A 22073-nucleotide genomic window follows, 5' to 3' on the forward strand; every position below is an offset into this window, starting at 1 on the left:
TGTTTGGCACAACCCAATTTTATCCACGTCCACGTCGAGGTCCATTCAACCCAGAGAGAAGAAAATCCAAAGCAAGCAATATACTGGATCTTTCTGATCCACATCTTGCCCTACGTACGTACACGATACTACTTGGTTTTTGGCCAACCTAGATTTTTATACGGAAAAATCGAGCCAACGTAGGTACATATATGTAGGCATACATATATACCCAAGTTATGGAAATGTTTCGATAAAACTTATTCAAAACTGGGAACAAAACAAGTTTTAATGAAAGCAAAAAAAATTCCGGATCTTATTTTCCTTTGCGTGTTAACCACATCTAAATGAACAAGAGTGAAGAAGAAGAATGCATTCATTCAGAACTTTCTTTCCAGGAAGGAAAGCACTTTAGTCGATTGGCTTCAATCTTTCCATGATTTTCGGCATTTGGCCAAAAATCGAAATGTTTTGGGGGCGATGAAATGAAATAAAAATAGTATTTGCTTGAGGTTTCGTTCCGACAGTAATGCATCATCACCCCAATACATGCGTCATGATTGGACTAAATTCATGCAGAGAAAATCAAACTTTGTCTTAAAATCGTGTTAAACCGGGTCGAAGAGGAGAATTTCGTTTTGCGGTTGTTTGAACACATGACGCCACTCAAGTAAGTTTAATATTTGAATCCATAACGTGTCAAGGAACTTGATGTAGCCTTATTGTTCTGCTACTACTACTTGTTTCCATAAAGTGTGTACATACTGAGAGTGGCCGTCAAGTTTAACTCGACCAAACCTCATTTCATCTCACCTTACATACACTGACTTTGGCGAAATTCGCCTTGAACAACGGTCTTCTTCTTTCTCGGGTAGTGGTTTTTGGACGGAAATCTCCCCCGGCACTTATTCCTCGCCTCGTACCGGGTGCAACTCACTCACCTCGTTCTTCTTCTCCTTTCACCCGACTTCTTGAGAACAAGGACATGGACACGACTGGAGAAAATAGTGGAACATAAAGAGGCCATTTACAGCCATTACTACCACTAGTATTACAGAGTCAACCTACCAAGAAGTGAAGTCAAGCCACTTTACTGCATCTGAGAGGAGGAGGACGAGGACGAGAAATGCACCCAACTAAAGAACCCGTACGTAAGCAACGAGCTAAGTAAAACTGAATAAATTGGTGATGTCGCCAAAAAATATTGCAATAATTATTACAAACCTGCAGTTCCTTAAATTGCAATTTTACTGGAAAAAGATGCAATTTCCTTATGTAACCCAACCATTTAAAAGTCAAACCACAACCCGACCACAAATCTCACTTTTTTCCTAACAAGAAAATGTGACCCGTGTCGCTGCATGTACGAGACTTTCAATCGTGTTGGGTTTGACCCTTAATACGATCTTTCCATTTTCCACCACAGCTTTTTTTCCTGGTTTGGCCTCTCTCCTCTCGTTACACGGTTTTCTCGCTGGCATTCTTTCTTGATCTTTATTTTCAGTTAGTTAGACTCGACAGACCAGACCAGACCACAGAAGAGCCCTCACTACAATACGTAAGATTCGAATCTAGAAAACCTCACCCACCCTTTTGCTTCCTCCTTGTCGTGGGATTTGTTACAGTTTTTCTGTCCCTATTTCGTTATCCGGCTGAGTAAGCAAGGTCCCAAATTCAATCGCCATAAATTCAATAAACCGTCGCAAACGCGCATACGGAAGTAGCTTCAGACTACTTCACTCCAAGCACTCCCACGACATCGCGGGAACACTTGATTTTACTGTATTTCATCTATACATTCAATTTTTTCAAAAATCTCATTTTGCCCCGACCACACCCCCTAGTGACGAGGGGGTGTGGCACAACTCGGGAGCACTTTATTCTACTGTATTTCATCTATGCATTCAATTTTTTCAAAAATCTCATTTTGCCCCGACCACAGCCCCTGGCGCCCGGGGGGTGTGGCACAACGGGGGAACTCAAAATTTCACTCCATTTCATCCATAGATTCAATTGCACTAAAAATCTCATTTTGCCCCGACCACACCCCCTGGCGACCGGGGGTGTGGTCCGGTTGCACCCAAAAGTTGATAGGATCCTCCCCCTGGGGTATTATGTATGATGGCGAAAACCGATTTCGATTATCTTTATCCGTTCTCCCGTTATCCTGCTGACAGACAGACGGACAGACAGACAGACAGACAGACAGACAGACAGACAGACAGACAGACAAAGTCTTCACATAAAGTAGCTGAAGCTACTTAATAAAGAAGAAACTATCCCACCACTCTCCACTGCAGGCTCACAACTAACTTACATACGTAGAAAAGTGGGTTAGGTGTGTGTGTCCAGTAAGAAAAAAGCAACACGGTTTTCCAGAGAAAAAAGAAAACAGTTATGTATTTCACTATTTATTCATTTATTTATTTATTTCACTCATAGAAAATTATACATTCCTTAAAATGGAGTAAATATTTTTTAACTGTTCGAGTAAAGAAGAAAGGAGGTGAGTAAGTTTATTTCTCTAATTAAATCAAAATAAATACTTTTCAAACGTAAAAAAGTATATTTTTTCAGGTCAAAGGAATTCGTTCCAGTCCGATGGGAGAAAGTTTGTTTGGTTGGTAGCTTTTTCCATTTTATTGGGCTGGGAGACGGAAAAAGTAGAAGAGGAGTAGGAGTCGTTCAAGGAGTAGCTGCGGGCCTGCAGAGACAAGAGAACCGTTTTTAAAAACTTTTTAAACTTTTATAAACTACAAAGAGAGAAAGGTGCAGGTTGCGACGGGGGAGAAGAAAGAAGGAGTGAGTAAATTTGAAGGAATTTGCTGTTAGACAGCAGAGTGTAAATATTTGTAAGAATGGAAATTCAAGTGGGCAGAGGCAAAATGGTAGGTATGCCATATTTATGTATGGATGTTTGCATGTGTGTGTGAAGATTTGAGGGAATATTTTATTTTCCTAGACAAAAAATGACCTTATGGTTGTGTCTGTATGTCTGAGAATAATTGAAGGTCATTTTGCAGAATATATGAAATGTAAAAAAAATTGTTCGCAAAATTGTGCATAATTTGGATTACAAGGATAAATCAAGACTAGAGTTTACTACACGATCAATTAATCTTTAACGTTAGTCTCGTCGTCACGTTAATTTCGGACAAAATAATTATTGACTTTATAGCCACCAAATTTTTTTTCTCACCGGAAGTCATTCGCCCACCCGACCTCGTGTTTGTCACTCCACCCCCGCCTTTCCCAAACAATTCATCGTCTCCATTCCCCAAGTTGACCTCGTCCCCTGGGAGGATGAGACGGATGCTGGAATGGTCATGTGTAGCGATCAAGTCTTCTTTTGGTTGTGCCGTAAAGTGAAAACTGGCAAAAAATCCTCCCCCATCAAACTCGTCGTTTGACCGAAACGTTACGCGGAAGAAGTGGGCCTCACTGATGAGACGAAATGGTTTAGTGGACAAGCCGACGCCACACTTTCGTCCATATGACGTATCCACCGGCATGTAATTAGAGAATTCAAGGTAGTCCGATTTCGTCGATTCGTGACAACTAGAAACAACGTGTGACATGATGGCGTCATTTAAGAAATTAGAAATTAATGATGAAAGATTAAATGTTACAGCACTCACGGTCGTATCCCTTCGATATGAAAGTAGGAGAAAGTCAGGACAACATGGTGGTCATATGCTCCATAGAAGAAGTAGTGACATTCCGTGTCCCTTGGATAAATTCCGGGGTAATTTGGAGATGTGAAAGTTCCACTCGACACTTCGGTGGAATTGTACCTGTCATTATTAATAGTAATGTTACATAATATGCATGCATGTATTGTTATGTATATGTATATGTTATTTACATAAAACCACAGGGATAGTCGCGAAGTTGACGACCAGATGTTATACCATAGTCTGAAAAACAGTATGAAATATTGTGTTTAGTTAATCTGTATGAAATATTGTGTTTTGTTAATCTGGATGACCATGCTGATTTTCATAAGATCTTATTTTAATAGTAATGTACCATACCACCCGCTAATGGTATTTATGTAATCTGTACTAAATTTTAATATAGCTAACCTTCCAAAAAAGCGTAGTTGGCGTGAAACCCTCTCGAAAAATGGGCGTTGCTTGCCCCTTTGAACTCCAGCGTTAGTCTGTGCCCATTCGACATGATGGGTGGGGGTAACTTGTGACCGCAAAAGGTCACAACTTTCTCCAACTGACCATCCGAGTAGATCCAAACGGATAGCGTGTCCGCAGTGAGACATTTCCTGTTAAAGACAAAGAATAAATAAATTTCCAAAATTTTATGAAAAACCAAGTCCTTAGATTTTTTTTCCCAAACCCGTTCAATACTCAATACGGACATACTTGGAAATTGAGAAAGCGAGTCACAAGTATGTAGTTTAGTCTAGTGTAGTGAAATCATGATGTGACTTCACTACAGAAAATGTACAATTCGTGTCCTGTTTACAGAAGCAGATAAAATTCCGACAGATAAAATGCACACATACACTTCCACCACCACTATCGCATCGTCATCACATACATACACGGGAATCATGATGTCAAACGAATGCCTGCCTGTCACACCTGCAATGCACTCTGGATACGATTAGACTCAACTTTCCCCAAAGTTGAAGTAAGGAAGTTGCAAGGTCTGGATTTTTTTGGGCTCGATGTTTTAGACTCCATCAATACTTTTGGAGGAAATACATGCACTCAACTTTTGAAAAGAGATCAGCATCATCGACTTTTCGATTGGAAGGATGCATGAAGTGCCACTTTTAGTTCCGAGTGGGAAAAAATATTGAAATCTTTGAACAAATATCTCCCTCTACCACTTTTTCCGTAAAAAAAATTTATTTTCCAGGGCTCCATACATTCATAAATAACTAGGTTTTCTACTAACTCTTGAATTAAATATTTTTTAAATTGGCTAAAATCCCATTTATTTTAAAATAAAATAAAATCAGCTTTGTTCCCTAATTGACAAGCCAAGAGGAATCAGTCCTTCTCCCACAAATAATCAAATTCAGTGGGAAAACAATTATATTGAATTACATTCAACAACATCATTACGTGAAGAAGAATACGATGTGTAGACATCTTCGCTCCCTAATTCTCAACTTGCTGGTTACACAACGTAATCCCCAACCTGACAAGTACTTACGATTCTGTATTACCGTACACGTCCCAAACTTGGTTGCCAGTGTCGCAGCTAATTTCCTTTCATTAGGAAAACAGACACAACTCGGGATCGAGCTAGATGGACGAAAGGGAAGGTTATTTAGGAGCGGAAAAGCGATACAGAATGACAACCTCATCTCCGTGGTTTTGTTTGTGTAAGAACTCCCTAATTCACTCTATTTACTACTCTCACTCTGGGTTATAATGCACTTACTCGGTGACAAACTTTCTCCTTTGTGTATGCCCCACTTCAAAAACTTGTACATTATTGTTTTTAAAAAAGGGGTGAAAAAATCTATTAATTATTGCGAGCAGGAGAGAAGAGTGCATAATTTTGGGGACATTAAATATATACCCGAGGATCACTAACTTTCCCCACCTGGGAATTCAATTTGGGAAAAGTTGCATATTGCAATTCTCTTCAATTTAATATGCAAATAGGGTTTTTATGCAATTAATTAACTGATTACAAGAAATAATAGTGTTAATATGGACACAAATGATTAATTTGTTGGATATGTCTTAATTTTTGAATTTTTTGTTTGCTTGTTAATTACGATTTGTATAAGTTTAAGTCCCAAATTTGAATTTTCAAAGAATAATCCCACCAAGTAGTATTTATACATAGGTCTTGTTTATCCCTAGCATAGAATTTCTGTACCCATAACTTTTACAAAATTACATTAACTCACTCACCTCTTCTTCTTATCATTGATCCGAACCTCATTCACATATCGATGCACGGCCAACAAAGTCTGCGACTCTCCGCCGGGATAAGCACCATACGCGGTTTGATAGTTATACCCACCCGTACTACTGGTCGGCTCTGCTTCAGCATCAGGCCCACCCTTCTCGATGGGATGAAACAGACTAAAATCCGTAAATAGAATTTGCACTCGCTCCCTCCCATGACCAATGAAAAGGTAGCGACACTCCGTCTTGGGCGTGTAGTGGTGGGGATAATTCGGCGATGAAAATGATCCATTTCGCCCAGCATCACTCGAAATGACCTGGTTGCATTGAGGAACTGGAGAGAAAAATAAATTAAAAATTTATATACAAAAAGTGATGACATGACCAACTCACACTTAAAAATATGGTAGTAAAATTCCTCGTATTTCATCAGTAACAAGTACCATTTTCAACTTGCCAACAAACCATGACCCGTTCGTAATAAAAACGTATCACATAATTTTAAAACATGTCCATTTTTATGATAAAATTCTGCTATACCAATTCCTCCTCGTGCCCATTTTTACTTTCACTTTTTCAAATTTAATAAAACCTTAGGGCACAAGTGTTACACATTTTGACAAACAAAGCTCCTCAGCTTATCTCAGAAATTTACCTTCACAACTTTCTTGGCTTTTTCATATTTCATGAACACGACGAGTCAAATAAACAGCATCAACAACATCACTTTCACTTTCGTTACTTCATTTCATTTTCGAGTGGATGGTTTACTTTCGTTCGAGGGATGGTTTTGAGCATGTATCTCTGAGCAAGGTGGGGATGGGATGATGATTAAATTGTCTAAAAACTTTTGCTGAGTTTGCGAATATTTTTAAAGTGTAACGTGAAAAGAGGAGGAAGTAAAGTTATGGATGGAGGAGAAAGCTGTGGGTGAAAGCGAAAGTGAAAACTTCAAAGGGCATTACAAACAAGGAGAGGGTTTGAGTTGACGTGCTGGGCCCATGGGACGTAACATAGTTTGGATGGACATGCTCCATTTCATTCGGATACAGGGGGAAAAAAGTGGACTGCGTTTGATCCCACGTATTTATCGGCCGATAAGTTGAGAAAAAATGAGAAAAAAATTATTGACGGTGGAATATATGTGGCAAGTTTTTTGGATTTATTTTTTTTAATGAAATAATAATTTTATTGTAAATTTATTTCGTATTTTTTATCGAGAAGGGATGGTGTTAAAATTTAAAACAAAATTTGAAGTAAAAAATGTGCATGAGTCAAAATCTAAAAAAAAAGATTTTTTTAAATCGTTAAATCTCGGCAGAACTGGGGTAATCGTCAGAAACAAAATGTTAATATTCGAAGTAAAAATTGTAAGAAACTAAAAATTATGATAACTTTATAAAATTTTGAAATTTTTTCTCCTATTATTTTTTCAAATAGACAAAAGATTTCCAATTTGTAGTACATTTTCATCAAAAAGTTTACAAGCGTAAATAATCTTGAAGTATCATTTTAATAAACAAAAATTGTATAAAACCGTCATCGTCGTCAAACTCATGATATTTATAATTTGTCAAAAATTTTAACACCGACTTTTATACAAAATTATCTAACTTCTCCAAATTTTAACCAACAAATTTAAAAATTTTACTAAAATTTTACTATTTAAAATTATCAAAATTCCTCCCAAAAATTTACATGCGTACAAATTACCCTCCACAAAACCACTCACACCGTAAAATATGCGTTCCACCGAATTATATTAACGGGTCGCCCATGTGCAGGCATAAAGTCGCTCGCATGCATGTCCTTTGGTGAAAGTCGACATGTCCCCGACTTGAAATCTGCTACCAATTACCGCACGCTGGCCTGAAATTCCTTCCCAGGGGAAAACTCAACCAAGTATAAAATATTATGAAGACCAAACTAAACTAAGGAATGAATTGAATCAAGTCTTGGCTGAAACAATATCAAGTCTCGGGTCGTACCGTCGAGGAGGAATTTTCAGACCAAAGTTGTAAATCTCGTGATACTTTCGTACAATTTTGTTTGTCGCAAAATTTTGGAGGGTGACCATTCCCTGTTGTTCACACTGTTTTACGATGATATCGTGAGAATTTTGAAAGTCTAGATTAAAAAGTGTGCCGCGTAAAGGGAGAGTTATGATGGAACAAAAATTTATTTTAAAGGCGCCCGTAAAGAAAGCGAGTTCGTAAACTGGGTACATAAAAAATCAGAAATGACACGTATTTTTTAATAATATGGGACTGAAAAGTGAGACTGAATTGATTACCTAAGGTGGAGGCTTGTGGGAGGCCGTCTTGACCGTTGAGTACTTCTGAAAAAAAGACAAGGTACACATTTAGGTACGTAGTAAATAAAAATGGTGGTGTCGAGAAGATTGGAATTTGTGCTGAGTTATGGAATGAATTGGGTTTTGGGAAAATCATAAAATTTTTTACAAGTTGATCTTCTCGAAATGGAGAAATATATACAAAGGAGTGATGATTACATAAAATTGCAAATTCCTATCGTGGCACATATTTGGCAAATTCTAAATATTTGCAGATCTCGTATAAAATTATGGGCTGTGTTCTGCTAAATAATGAATACGTAACATAACATATTCTAGCCAGGAATGTTGTAATTGCATTCAAGTAAATTAAGGTTGCTTTAATTAGTTAGGCAAATATTGGGTACGTGCGCAGTAAAATCCTAATTTTCTGTGCTTTCCCTTCATTTAATTGACTCGAGGAAGCAGATATAAGAAACTAGCCGTAGTACAATCCAACAAACATTTAACACTGTCAATTAAAATTATGAATTCTATATTTTGAAGGGCCCATTTACGAATTGTAGTTCACTTTTCAAGTCTTTTGTAAAAAATACTACTGAAAAATGTTGCTTCTTCGGGAGTTATCTTTCCCATGGACGGACAGACGGATGGACAAAACGTTCCCACAGAGTAGCTCCTGCTACTTAATGATGCGGTTGTTGAATCTGATTTACATAAGACGTGCTAAGAAGAATGATAATTTTTCAATATGCTCAAGTAGGACAAGAAATTGGTCTTGGTGTACAAGCATCCGTTCAGATCTAAATACGTGCCCTGTAGCTTAATGTGGCCTAACACAATTAATCCGTTGAATTAAATGAATGCAAAGTAGATTAAGGAAATAAAGTAGTCAAGGTAAAAGAGAAAGTGGGGTGACTTTGTGATTTGATGAGGGAAATTCCGTTATATATTCTACTCTTGATTTTTTGAGGTGGTCATTGTCTAGAAAATTTAATCAAAATTGTCCAAAACAAACTCTAAACTAAGAAACTCGACATAAAATTATTTATCTCTTTAAAAAAATGTATTCTCAAAATTCAATAAAATTATTCTTGGCAGCAACACGTAGCACAAAATATACACACAAAAATTGTGTTATGTATATTTAAACATTTCTAAGTTATCCCTAAAAGCCTACTCACTCACTCAATCAACATCAATCACCTTGGCCATAATTAAGTAATAATAGTAAACAGTGTTGAAATTCAGACTAATTATGCCCTCCAAGTAAGTAATTATTAGCAAATAGAGTAGCATAGTCGTCATATCATACCTGGCGGAAGTCTCGTGTTGTCCAACGCACTGTCCAATTGCACCTGAACATATTGATATTTTGCACGAAATCCGGTCCCTGGAGAGTCCGAGTTTGCCAGAAATTCAACCTGCAGATGCGGACCGGACGAAAGGATCTATGCAGTCATCGTATATATGTATGCATTAATTATTTAGCATGACAAACCACCAAGTTGATATGCATATGCATATACATAAAAACGCAAACAGTGTTTCGTAGTGTAAAAAAATGTCGCAATTTGAAGACAGAGAGTAACATAGATACGTTAATTGCACATAGAACCTAGTTTCGTTGTTATTTAATTGTCATTTTAAGTAAAATTAAATGACTTGTTTAATTAAATGTCATTTTGTAGTATTCTGACGCCAGATCAAATTATTTGTAAAACTTTCAAACTTTTTTGTACTGTAGATTAAAATACTCTTTTTAATATTTTAGTAAAACATAAACAAGTTTGTAGGAAAGAATTTACTTATTTTTTTCATAAAACTGACTGTTTTTTTGATAATAGATAAGTTTCCCATGAAATCTAACCCAGTTTTGTTTACTTAATTTCCATTTGTTTTGGATTGTGACGACAGATAAAATTATTTGTAAATATTTAAAAATTTGTTGTACTGTAGATCGAGGCGAATCACACCAATGAAAAAGGTTGTAGAACTTTTTTCGCATAAAACTGACTGCTTTCTCTAACGAAACACTGGTTGCAAAAAAAACACGATTATCATCTCTCCTTCTCTTTCTCCCACCCACCTCGTAGTCCTTTTCCTCATTGCATATTAACGCGATAATTGGTGAGTTGGGATTTGATCCATCAATCACTCGAAGCACGTCCGTCTTGTTGAGGCAACTAAAATAGTGGAACCACAAAAGTCAAACACAATTTACTTCTTATCCCAAAAACCCACAATGTTTACCAAACCAACCAACCAACTCAAAATAACAATCCCAACCATAATTAAAATTTACTGCGGTAATTAATCCATCCTCATCATTCTGAAATTATGACTTTCTCCAACTTTCTCCTCTCCTCGCCTCTATTCCAGACTTTGCCAAATATTCGCAAGAATAAGGGGCAATTAACTTCACCAGCCCGGCGCAGCAAAATATGGGGATAAAATCCATCATAATAATTCAGCCGGGAATAATAGCTTGTCATTCAGGCTCACGATAAGAAAATGGCGGATTCGCCCATAACTAAAGTAAGTAACGTAATGTATTCCACTTTCTCACCCGCCGAGCGAAACAATATCTCATCCTTAGATATGCACAATCACGATCACGAAATCGACTTATCTTATTACCCGCGCATATTCAAAACCGGGACTAAAATTGAATAGGAGTTTGCATTTTATAAGTCGTCCTAGTCCTAGTAAAGTACTTTCTACCCGGCGAAATTCTGCACCCAGCTCGAAAACAGGGGCTGCGGAAGCGTGGGGACAGAGGGACAATGGTTATTCAATGTATCTTCCCATGTTATAAATCTCTCCCTCCCCTATCCTACAATGTTAATGTCCCCACACCTTCCGCGGCCACTGCTCGAAGGTAGAAGAAGAACCGAAACATTGAAGTGATTCCAACAATACGTAGACGAAAACGAGACTGTAATTCCATTAAGGTTGACAGTTAGGGTCGGGTGACAACTATAACGTAATCCGGGTTATTGTGCCCATTAGAGTGGAATTGTGCATGAGAAGAAGGAGAAAGTGGAAATATATACGAAGGAGGAGAACACTCGCCAAGAATTTGGAACAATGGGATGGCGATTTTCAGACTCAAAATCTCCCAACGTATCGTTCAAATTACCATTTATCCCGAATTCAAATCGTGACGAGTTTTGCGTCTTGCGAAATAAATAATAATCCTGAAGCTGGGTTACTTAATATTATATTAGATTTGTGTTTGGGCGACACAGAATGGCTTTCTCAGGCGGTAAATATTTGCTCCAATTCAATTTCTCATCTCATCCAGATTTATTTATTAATGACCCAATGAATTTCCTGAATGAATTAATTTCCTCGTGCTTCGCATAGCATAATACATATTTGAAGTTGGTAAACAAACTGGGTGAATGTACAAAGGAGAGGGAAAGAGAATGGCTCATCTCACAGTGTACAAGATTCAAATAATAATGTAATAATGGCCGTAATTCTTATTAGACTACATTCCTCGCTAGAATACAATATGTAGGGAGGGAAGGGTTCCAAAATGTCAGGAGGAGGAAATTTTTGGGTTTTTAAGTTAATTTCTGGCCTGATTTTGGGAACAGTTAGCAGACGGTGATAGTAAAATGTGGATCGTATGTATTTAAGGTAAGATTTAAGATAAAGATGGATTTTGATACTAAATATTAATTAAGAAAGCTCAATTAATTAAAAACCTTTGCAAGAAGTTGATTAAATTTTGTCAACTTGAATAAAAATTACTGTTTTTTTGTAATAACTTTTAATAAATTTAAATCTTAGGTAGACGCGAATGATTTCTATCCATTTTAACTAATTGTGCTCTATTTTAACTATAAAATTTTACATAATTTCCTTTATGTACATCTCTTCTGGGACGATATTTATACTCCAACCACGTTAACGAAACCCTACCAAAGTAAAATATGCATTGAAAGAAATTAAACCTAATAATTTTACGAACCCTATCAAACCCTCTTGGGTAAAGTACCTCCTCGAATTTTGGATGGAATCTTACTCTGCGAAGAGGAAGGAGAATCTCACAAAATTTATGAGGTTTCCTTCCTACTTTCTCTCCCTCTCTCGTCCCCATATATTTCGCATGCATGCACTCATTTCTACCCTACACGATACGACGTTATAATACACACTCCGTCATTATAAATAACAACTTGAATAAAATAAATGTGTGTATGTATATTTTCCGAAACGACCAAACCAAGAGACATTTCCCGACGTAATCATTATTGATAACACGACGGGAAAGTATGATAATGTAAAAAAAGTGGGTAAAATTCTAGGTGCACGAACTCTGTTAAATAATAATGTGGGTTAATCGGCTCAAGAATTTGATACATTTCTTTACTTGAAACTGTCTCCAGACTAGAGAATTTTATGGGTAAGCATCACATTTAAGATGGGATTATGGTTGGTTGACTGTAATATGATGGGCAGTTGGATGGCTGGAGTCTGGCTTAAAATTTGGGCATACTTTCTCCATAGAGAAAGCACTCACCTGTATTCTCCCGGTTGAAGAGAGATTGACTCAAAGACGATCCTCACTCGTTTGTGCAGGCTGGAAAGAAAAGTGGGACAGGTTTTGAATACAATTTGAGACAAAAATAGAGTTGTGATTGACGTTGATGGTTAAATATAAGGATTTTTAAGAACAGAACGAAGATTTACTGAATAAATTCATTAAATATCATTGTCTAAAAAGGGTAGAAATGTGTATCGCCAAAATAATCAAGGTTGTCACACCTTTAGGCCGTTTCATTCCTATTTTTATGACACTTCTCAGGTTGAAGATATACGAAATACAACTAAGAATTACTATCTATTGACTACTTTGTAACTTGTAGTCACCTGGAATGTATTTCTGTATTTTAGGTGACGGTATGTTCTGATCGAAATATTTACAGCTTAAAAAATAAAAATAAATTTGATGGCTTGCATACTCATCAATTTTTTAAATCAAATTTAATTCGGCAATTAAGTTAAAATCTAACACGAATTTTATACTTGTATCGATGACCATTAACAAGATGTCGAAATCTAAAAATTATACTACCCTTTAATAATTCTTGTAAATAATATTAATGCAGATATGATATCGCAAAATACGATATAACACAATTTAAGAAACTTTGCAAACAGTATTTTAATGAAAGTTAATGAATGATAAGTAAGTTCACATAACGTATTTTTGCATACCTGGCATAAAAAAAGTAGGCACATTTGATATTGTACGGGTACGTGGATGGGTAATGAGGTGAGAAGAACCTTGATAAAAAAGACAGCTTTTATTGATTCTTGTAAATAGCGATTTCTCAGGAGGGGAGCTTGCGAGGTTGATAATAACAGATCTTGATGCCCTTTGGATATGTGGTAGGGACCCATGAGTGAACTAAAACCCTGAAGTGGTTTGACTCCATGGCCCCATTTGCGCCCGCCACACCCACTCAAAAATGTCCAAAAAACGCTTTCACTCCAGTTTTCACTCATTCAAATCCACGCCAAAAATCCAATTTTACTCGGATTTTGAAATTTCTTTCACCATTACACTCCCAGATAGTTGCTTTCTGCAATCCAATATCAAACTCAATTTTTTCGAAATTTTTAGTATTTTTAAAAATTGCAATTCGGAATGAGGATTGTTGTAGTAATCAACAACGCAAATTATGCCTGCGAAATAGTCATCAGCAAAATTGAGTTTGATATTGGATTGCAGAAAGCAACTATCTGGGAGTGTAATGGTGAAAGAAATTTCAAAATCCGAGTAAAATTGGATTTTTGGCGTGGATTTGAGTGAGTGAAAACTGGAGTGAAAGCGTTTTTTGGGCATTTTTGAGTGGGTGTGGCGGGCGCAGATGGGGCCATGGAGTCAAACCACTTCAGGGTTATAGTACACTCATGGGTCCCTACCACATATCCAAAGGGCATCAAGATCTGTTATTATCAACCTCGCAAGCTCCCCTCCTCAGAAGAATAAGAACCCGGATAATAAAACTTACCGGCCTTCCTCCTCCGAACCTACGAACTGAAAATCACACTTTGTTCCTGTCATCAGTCTTCCGGTTGATGTGAATTGACCTGGAAAATACAAAATACATACAAATGATATGTAACTTTGGAATTGGGCAGTAATAAATTCAGATCAATTTCCAGTAGCGTAAATAATACATTATAAAAATTATATATTTGTGATTTTCATGAGCATTTTTCATGAGTATTTTGAAGAGTTATTAAGGTACGATCATCCTTTATTCATGAAATATTTATGTGTCATAATTTGAAAATAAGGAGCAAAATGAACATCCTGATGGAAGATTTTTTAGTCTGTTGATCAAATTTTTTTGCTTGGCCGACATTGCAGTTTACGCTTCGATTGTCAATAAATCAAAAATATGATCCGAAACCGTTCAATGCTTATCTGCTTTTTAAAACAATGTGCTATAAAATCTATAATTTATTTAAACGAACCTTCCTCCCTTACTTTCTCCTCCTCTGCTACCAAAAATACATACAATTTGTACCCAAAAAAAAACGAAAAAATTCAAATTTCCAATACAATCGGATTGATCAATCCCCTGAAACTTGTCGCATCGTCGAATTATCCCAACCAAGTCGACAGAACTATGCGCACTTTCATAAATCACACGGACTCCTTCCTTTCGTTCGAAAACCCTTTTCGAGCTCACTTTACATCATTACATCAGTTCAGTTACATCCCCTGCGAGAAAAACACCAGCTGTCACAGCTTCTCGTTTCCTTTAACCCGAATATGTAGCTGCTGCGGCTTTGAGAAGATTGAATTGTCGTCATTTCACATCACGGTCATCTCAATCCCTTTCCGATTCCGAGTCGCCCACAATTTTTTTATTTCATTTCATTTTACAAATCCACCGAGGAAAGTAAAATCAGAAAAAATGTAACGAAATGTAATGGACTTGGTCGATTCATTTTATTTTCACTTGGGAAAACACCAGGCTCACCCCAGAGTTCATTTCCGTTTGGTGGACGGACGACGACAGAATAACGGTATACGTATAAGGAGGAATAAATCCCACTAAACAGACGTACATGAGGAGCGGTAGTGCTATATGCAAAGATTTCGGACACGAGGGACGGACGGACAGGACATTGAGGTAAAGTAGCCCCCGCTTCTTAGTAAAGGGCAGGATGGGAAAGAAGGATTCCGAGGAATTGATCCGACCAAGTGTCAGCTCAGCATTTTTTAAATCAGGGGAAAGATTGATGAGAGAAAGTGAGTCATGCTCATTGTACGTGTCGGAGTGAAAGTCGGTTCCTACAAAGTAGTCTTAATCGCTTCCATGCTAAAACTAGGTGAAAGTGGGACAAGGTTTAGTTTTGTTTGGTCAAAAACTTAACAATAGGGAAAGGATATGACCGGCATTATAATATAAATTTTACCAAAAATTACAAATCTGGCGTTTTGATGTACCCATAAACAAAATAATTTAACACAAATCGATAACTTTTTCCGACATGATAATTACAATTTTATCATCAAGTTTGGGAATATGGACGAAAGGAAAATTTCAAAAAAAAAATCTGATCTGGCATTTAAATAATTTTGGATTTTCCTTACTCGAATTGAGGAAGCGATACCGCCCCGAGAACGAGTACTGGTGTAGCTCTTGTGATTGAGGGTGTGGTGCCAGGTTTGGGCCAGAATGAAATTGGATGATAAAGTGTCTCGATGACGAATGATACGAGAGATTTGTGGCACTCCCACAAAGCAGCGTCGTCCAGGGCGTGTTCTCATTGACCCCGACGCTCCCAGTTGAACGAACCTCGTCCACATGGATGAACATCTTGAGGTAGTCGACGCACCTGCGGGGAAGAAATTTAAGAAATTAATTTTTAAAACTTGCACATTTATTCCTGAAAGATTTAAATTATATTTCGCATTTAGGTATACAATTTTAGCAAAATTATAATCGTTTTAAATTTATACGCAAAATAATTATTGTCATGATATTATATATCAAAAGTGAGAGGCGATGATGGTTTTTGAATAATCTGTATGTGCTTTTGCCTATGTCTAGGCATAACTTTTTACTCAAAATCATGATTATTTCATACCTCATATTTACCTAAAAAATGCAAATGCAGAAATGCATAAATTTTCCAACTTCCAAATCCGTGCATTAAAGTTGCACAAATTTTATACACTTAAACTCCGAAAATTCTCCTGTAAATAATTATTCGTCTTTATTTTAATCAGTCTTTCAACAACTGAATAATCGTTTTCATCATAATTTCAATTCATAATTTATTTCTCTGTAATTAGAAAATACAAATAGTATTAGAAATATACATAGTTGAAAAAAATAGTTCCCCTATTTTATCCTGGTAAATTTATTTCTTCCCTTACTGAAAATACTGCCTAAAACTTTAACTTACAAACTACCCCAAAATAACGATCCCTCTTTAATTACTGCATTAATACTGAAAACAACCGTCTTGCCTTTATTTAAACGACTAAAACTAGTAAAAAACAATGGACTTCTAATGTCCCTCGATGCGTCCCAGATCACAAAAAAAACGAGAAGAAAGCCAGCAACCCTCGAGCCCTGTTTCTTATCCATACATATCAAGTTACATTCAGACTCATCTGTCCAAGTGGTTTTTTAGTCCTTTTTTCCAGTAAATGAACCCTTATCCCGTAACATGTTCACTTTGTCCAACTCCACTCCAATCATGCATGCATATGTTCGCTGTAATGCTCGTGTGTTCATGCGTGTCTCCAATTTCTTTCTTCCCCGTCCTTACTCGTTTGGAGAAGAATAAGAGATGGAGAAAGTCATCAAGATGTGGATTGAGTAGGCCTTCGAGACTCGGAGAGTAAGTGTATGACCAACTTTTAGATATTCCCGACTCGATGGCATTACAAGGCATATAGCGATCCTATAATAATCGTAATCGTGCTACCAAGTGCAAATTGCGGGCAATTTCACAAATCTACTTCTCCAAACCAGAACGAGAATGGGATCTGTTCATTCATAAAATGAAGACAGCGATGATAAAAGGAAGACCAGAAGGGAATTTGAGAGGAGGACGGGACGTTTTGCTTGGTCGAAGGTGGATATTGTCAGATTGGTGGAAAGAGGAAAATCAATTTTTGGTTAGGAAAAGGTGCATCAATCTTTTAGTTTGTGAACAAGTCTGTTTATTGCATGTGTTAATTGACGGATTGTTGAGGAAAATATTTAACTTATGTATGTTATTATTACACCGTTATTATGTAAATATTGTGATATTTTAAAATTCAGTTGTAAATACATATGAATTTTTCTTCTGAATTTGGTCATGCACATATATTTCCGGTGTCCAGTGTTGAAGCAAATATTTCACTAGGTTTACTTATCAAGTTTACATAATAATCATTAAAAATGGTGGTTTGGTACAATTAACTAATTTAATTTCGATGATAACCAACATGATGCAAACTTTCACAATAATTTGCAAAATTGATATACTAGTAGATTTGACCTGATTTGACCTTTGTATATCATATATACAAACAAAGTACATGGAACTAATCTTTTAATCAATTTTGTACCAGTTTTACATACAAATACACTTTTGACGTCGAACTGCACCTCTAATCAGTTAAACTTTACTCATTCTACACACGCAAAAAGTAGTGAACCAATACACCGATTTTAACTTTGTATCAATTTCACATTTCTCATGTTACAAATTCCTCATTTAACTCCTATTCTCATTTGCATCCCCAATTAGATATTCCACCCAATTCCCACTCTAGCCATCCCATTCGTTCCTCCACCTGAAAAACTATGACAAACTAACCCAACCCCACTGTTAACTTAGCTGTAGTTTCATTGTCACACAAAAACTTTTTTTCTTGATTCCGAGATGATTTCACCAGTCAAAAACGGACCATATTTCGTCAACCAGCAAACCACACGACCGACCAACTTTACGGGAAAGTTTGCCCGAGAAATCAAGCAAGCTGCTAACTACGATGAAGTGGTTGAAACTTTGGTTTGGTTTCATGTCCTCGTTTAATAACGTTTCTCATCCATCTCTCGTTTTATTTTATTGCTCGCACAGAACAAACTACGAGACGAACACGAAACACAAGAACATTTACAGAGATATCAAAGTTACGATAGGAACAGACGTGGCTGTGGACGTGACAAAGATTTAAAAGTTTTCCCAAAACTTGTCCGTCTCACAAGACAAGAAATATTCTTGGAATAATTTGCATATAATTTTTCCAAATATGTACGAACCCTCCGAGTTTAAAATATTAATCGTCAAAAAGATTCTTAAAATTTGTTACGTAAGCTTTCGTTCTTATCGTATGTTCACTCGCGATAAAAATTTGTCAAAATTTTGAAAAGTTGATAAAAAGTTTTTTCCTCCTCCTTAAATGGTGAAGATGACACTGGAATATTTTTAAGAGAGGAAAAGTTAATAACGGAAAGTAAAAGTGGAAACGTCCACAAGTATTTAGCATAATTTGCATAATTTTTTATTCTTTTCTACTCTCACTATTCCATACACGCTGAAATCGCCGTGTTGGGCTTACTTCTTCATCTTTCATCTTTATACGTCTCTCTTTTAGCCTAATTTGTTTCACTCGTGGGAAATGTGTGTGGGTGTGGGAAGGAAGAGTTGAGAATGAAGGAAATATTTTAAGGATGGGGAGTCAACTTCTTCATTTTAATTCACTAGCGAAAATCCTCACAATGCTTTTCTACGCCACAAAATTAAAAGTTTTGAGTAGTACGAGACCAAAAAGGATGAGAGTATGTTAAATTAGAGTAGTGTTTCGTTTTTCGAGTTTTTCGAGAAAAATATAGTGTAAAATACAAACGGAAAATTCCTACTGGTTCATATGCAGAATTTCTCCTGAGATATATATACAAATTTAGTTATATCAATTTAATGCAATTTTTTTCGAAATCATTTAACTCACTGCCTGAAATGGAATAGGTACTGATAAAATTTTTGATTTCTTAAAGCCAAAACGCTTTTTTCAAATTACTGAATAAATTATTATTGCTAACCAAGACGCCCGGGACAACCAATCTACATTTATGAAAATTTAAATTAAAAATTTGTATTTTCTTGACTTCGTATAGTAAAGTCATACAAGTACACAAAATTTAAACAAAATTTAAACAAAATTTAAACAAAATTTAAACAAAATTTACAACAAATCACACATTAAACCCACTTTCATCACATTCCCCAACCTCTCCTGAACCCTGGCTCAGCAAGGCCGTCACACAGTTATGCATACTACATTCTCCCTCAAATTTCTCCCAAATATAACTTTCTTAAAAATTAATGCCCCCCTTAAACTATAATTCATCTCAATAAAAAAAACATACTAAAAAATACTACTTATACTTATACATACTCTCATTATTATTTTTACTCGCCCCATTTTTGGCCATCCTCCTAACTACCATGAACTTACATAACCCCACCACCAACCAAAACACATACACCGACTCCATTAAAACCCCTTCGCGATACTTTCTCCATTCAAAAATATACGGAAATGTAATCACCCAAAAATAATAATAAGGATAATCGGACTTTCTTCTTTCCCTTCTTTGCAAAGTTTTGGAGAAAAGCCCAGTAAATAAAGAGCCTGACAAGTAAATTGATACAAATGTGGCTCGCTTGGCTGAGTCAACATTTCCTTGAGCAGGGAGAAAACTTTGCCTGTCTGGTTGCGACGTTGTACAAGAAATACTAATTCGTTCCGAGAGAGAAGTACAAGAAAAAAAGTGAAATTTTCCCCCAAAAACTGGAGTGCTTTGCGTGGTGGTGCAAATTAATAATAAATTATTTTCCATAAGTATTTTTCCCCAATTTTTTTTAGGAAAAAAATCATGTCATTAGGTAGTAGTAACAAGTGGAAAATGGGACATATTTTTCTAACCTTCTTAACAAGGGAGCAGTAATGATGGGACAAAATGTGACGAGAAGCATGAAGAAGGCTGGCTGACATTTTCTCTGGAGCATTGTAAGTACACACGAAATCCTTAAAGATCCCTGATGCCATTAGGATTTTATTACTCCATTTTTTGTAACTTTTGCAACTCTTGTGTTCCTCTGGGTTGAGACGAAGGACGAGAGAGAAGAGTCAGCCAAGGAGAACGAGATAATTGCAGGGGATACGTAAGAGACGCGTGCAGTGGAACAAGGATTCAGTCACGAGAGATCCAATACAGCAGCTTTTACCGACAGGGAGAAAGCAGCAGAAGCAGTGTTACGAACGAAGATGGAGGCGGGATGCATGAAATGGGAGAAAGTGGTTTCCTACAGTTTTTTAAGGGGATGTTTTGGTTAGCTTGTAATTAGATTTGGTTTACTTTGACACACAAAATTAGGACGTAGTTTGGATTTAAATTAAATTTTACACCACAAACGGACAGGAAAAGCATTATTAAATTTTTTTCTATTTTAGTTATTGACCTACTCAGCTTATGTAATACCTGTTTTTTTTGGATTTCTATTTTTTACATAGTGAGGAATTATGCCAGAAAAATTCACACATTTCGTTTCACTGCCCACCGAAAATCAATTTACGAATAAAAGTTCTTCATTTTTTTAGAGAAATTAACCACACTTGATTTATTTAGAATAATACATGCACCACGATACTTATTTATGTAACTTGGTTGCCTCTTTATTTCTTTGTTCTCAACTGCATCCCATCCCACACATGTAAGTACACACATGTATCAGTTAAAACTCTCAAGAACAACAACATATCCAGTCGTCTTCTCTAAATAAATCGTGAACTTTAACAACGCGAAAGAGTTGAAAGCTGAGAAAATGTTAACAAAAGCCAGAACAAAGAACGAAACATTTCTTCTTCTTCTTCTTCTTCTTCTTATACTCATCCTCTTATTTTATTGAAAAACATGTTTCTTCTTCTTCTTCTTTCCGAGCACAAAAGTCTTTTTAGTGCCAAAGCTAAATCCAACGCAGAGCTGTGAAACGTTCCACCCTTTTATTCCATTGTATTGATTCTATTCGGGTGAAAGTAACCAAATCCGAGATAAATTACGTGTGTTCTTTCTTGTATATTTCTAGGACAGAGGAGAGCAAAAATGCTGTCCCGAGTCAAATCTGGTGTGACTGAGACATTAAGCCGAGTATAAGACCAAGGTGTAAAGGAGCAGAGAGAGAGACGGGATAAAACAATAAAATCAAACAACGAGACGCCAAAAAGCGAGAGAAAGTAAAAGAAAATGGCATCTCGAAGAGAGAATATTGTGTGGTGCGTGGTGCTTAAGAGGGAAATGAAAGTTGTTGGCAATTTTTGCGCTAAAAGAACAAATTGAGACATATTTTTGGCAATATTGCGAATTGTGTGAGTAACTTCAAAAATAGGAAGGAATATAAAGATTTGTGAATTATGTATGTACAAATGTTAGTGCAAATGTTTTTAATAATAAATTTCTGCAGAAATTGAGCCATTTTAGAAAAATATGAAGAAAAATTCGTCTTATTTTTGTAGAATGCAGCAAACTTCATGGTCATGTTTTTTTGGTACAGACGAGGACGACTGACAAAATTGATACGAAATTGTGGCAGTTTCATTAGAAATTATGCACAAAAACAATCCTCATTTAGAAATCTGTTTAAAAAATGTGACTTTTAAAGAAACTTTTATTTTTCAAGCTGCCTAAGTAATTCATTTGCTTTGTAGAACTTTCTCCCCTAAGGAAAAACCATTCATTTTCTGGATAAAGAATTACCAGTTTTTACCAGTTCCACTCCTCCCTTAATTTTTTGTGCATTAGCCAGCCTACAACAAAACAAACAAATGCAAAGACAAAGCAAGAAAAGAATTAGGGTATTCACGTCAA

At 36.3% G+C, this 22073-nt stretch overlaps 1 protein-coding gene and 1 long non-coding RNA gene across 2 annotated transcripts in view; one reads left to right on the top strand and one right to left on the bottom strand.

Moving 5' to 3' along the window:
- Positions 1–973: 973 nt before the first annotated feature.
- LOC118436439 lies at positions 974–3024 on the top strand. Its single transcript, XR_004835449.1, has 2 exons — positions 974–1126; positions 2422–3024. It is a non-coding gene; the product is annotated as an uncharacterized LOC118436439 (long non-coding RNA).
- Positions 2428–22073, bottom strand: part of LOC110853577 (suppressor of lurcher protein 1) — a 28325-nt gene continuing 8679 nt past the window's right edge. Inside the window, exons 3-15 of the mRNA XM_035854554.1 lie at positions 15794–16038; positions 14196–14274; positions 13396–13464; positions 12698–12757; positions 10253–10349; positions 9479–9614; positions 8164–8208; positions 5874–6204; positions 4065–4258; positions 3845–3896; positions 3618–3773; positions 3179–3537; positions 2428–2683 (exon numbers count right to left, since the gene is read on the bottom strand). Of these exons, the coding sequence (XP_035710447.1) occupies positions 2619–2683; positions 3179–3537; positions 3618–3773; positions 3845–3896; positions 4065–4258; positions 5874–6204; positions 8164–8208; positions 9479–9614; positions 10253–10349; positions 12698–12757; positions 13396–13464; positions 14196–14274; positions 15794–16038 (1888 nt within the window). The 3' untranslated portion in view covers positions 2428–2618. The remainder of the gene's footprint in view (positions 2684–3178; positions 3538–3617; positions 3774–3844; positions 3897–4064; positions 4259–5873; positions 6205–8163; positions 8209–9478; positions 9615–10252; positions 10350–12697; positions 12758–13395; positions 13465–14195; positions 14275–15793; positions 16039–22073) is intronic.

Source organism: Folsomia candida, unplaced genomic scaffold, assembly GCF_002217175.1.
Source record: "Folsomia candida strain VU population unplaced genomic scaffold, ASM221717v1 Fcan01_Sc008, whole genome shotgun sequence".
In the NCBI taxonomy this organism is placed as follows: Eukaryota; Metazoa; Arthropoda; class Collembola; order Entomobryomorpha; family Isotomidae; genus Folsomia; species Folsomia candida.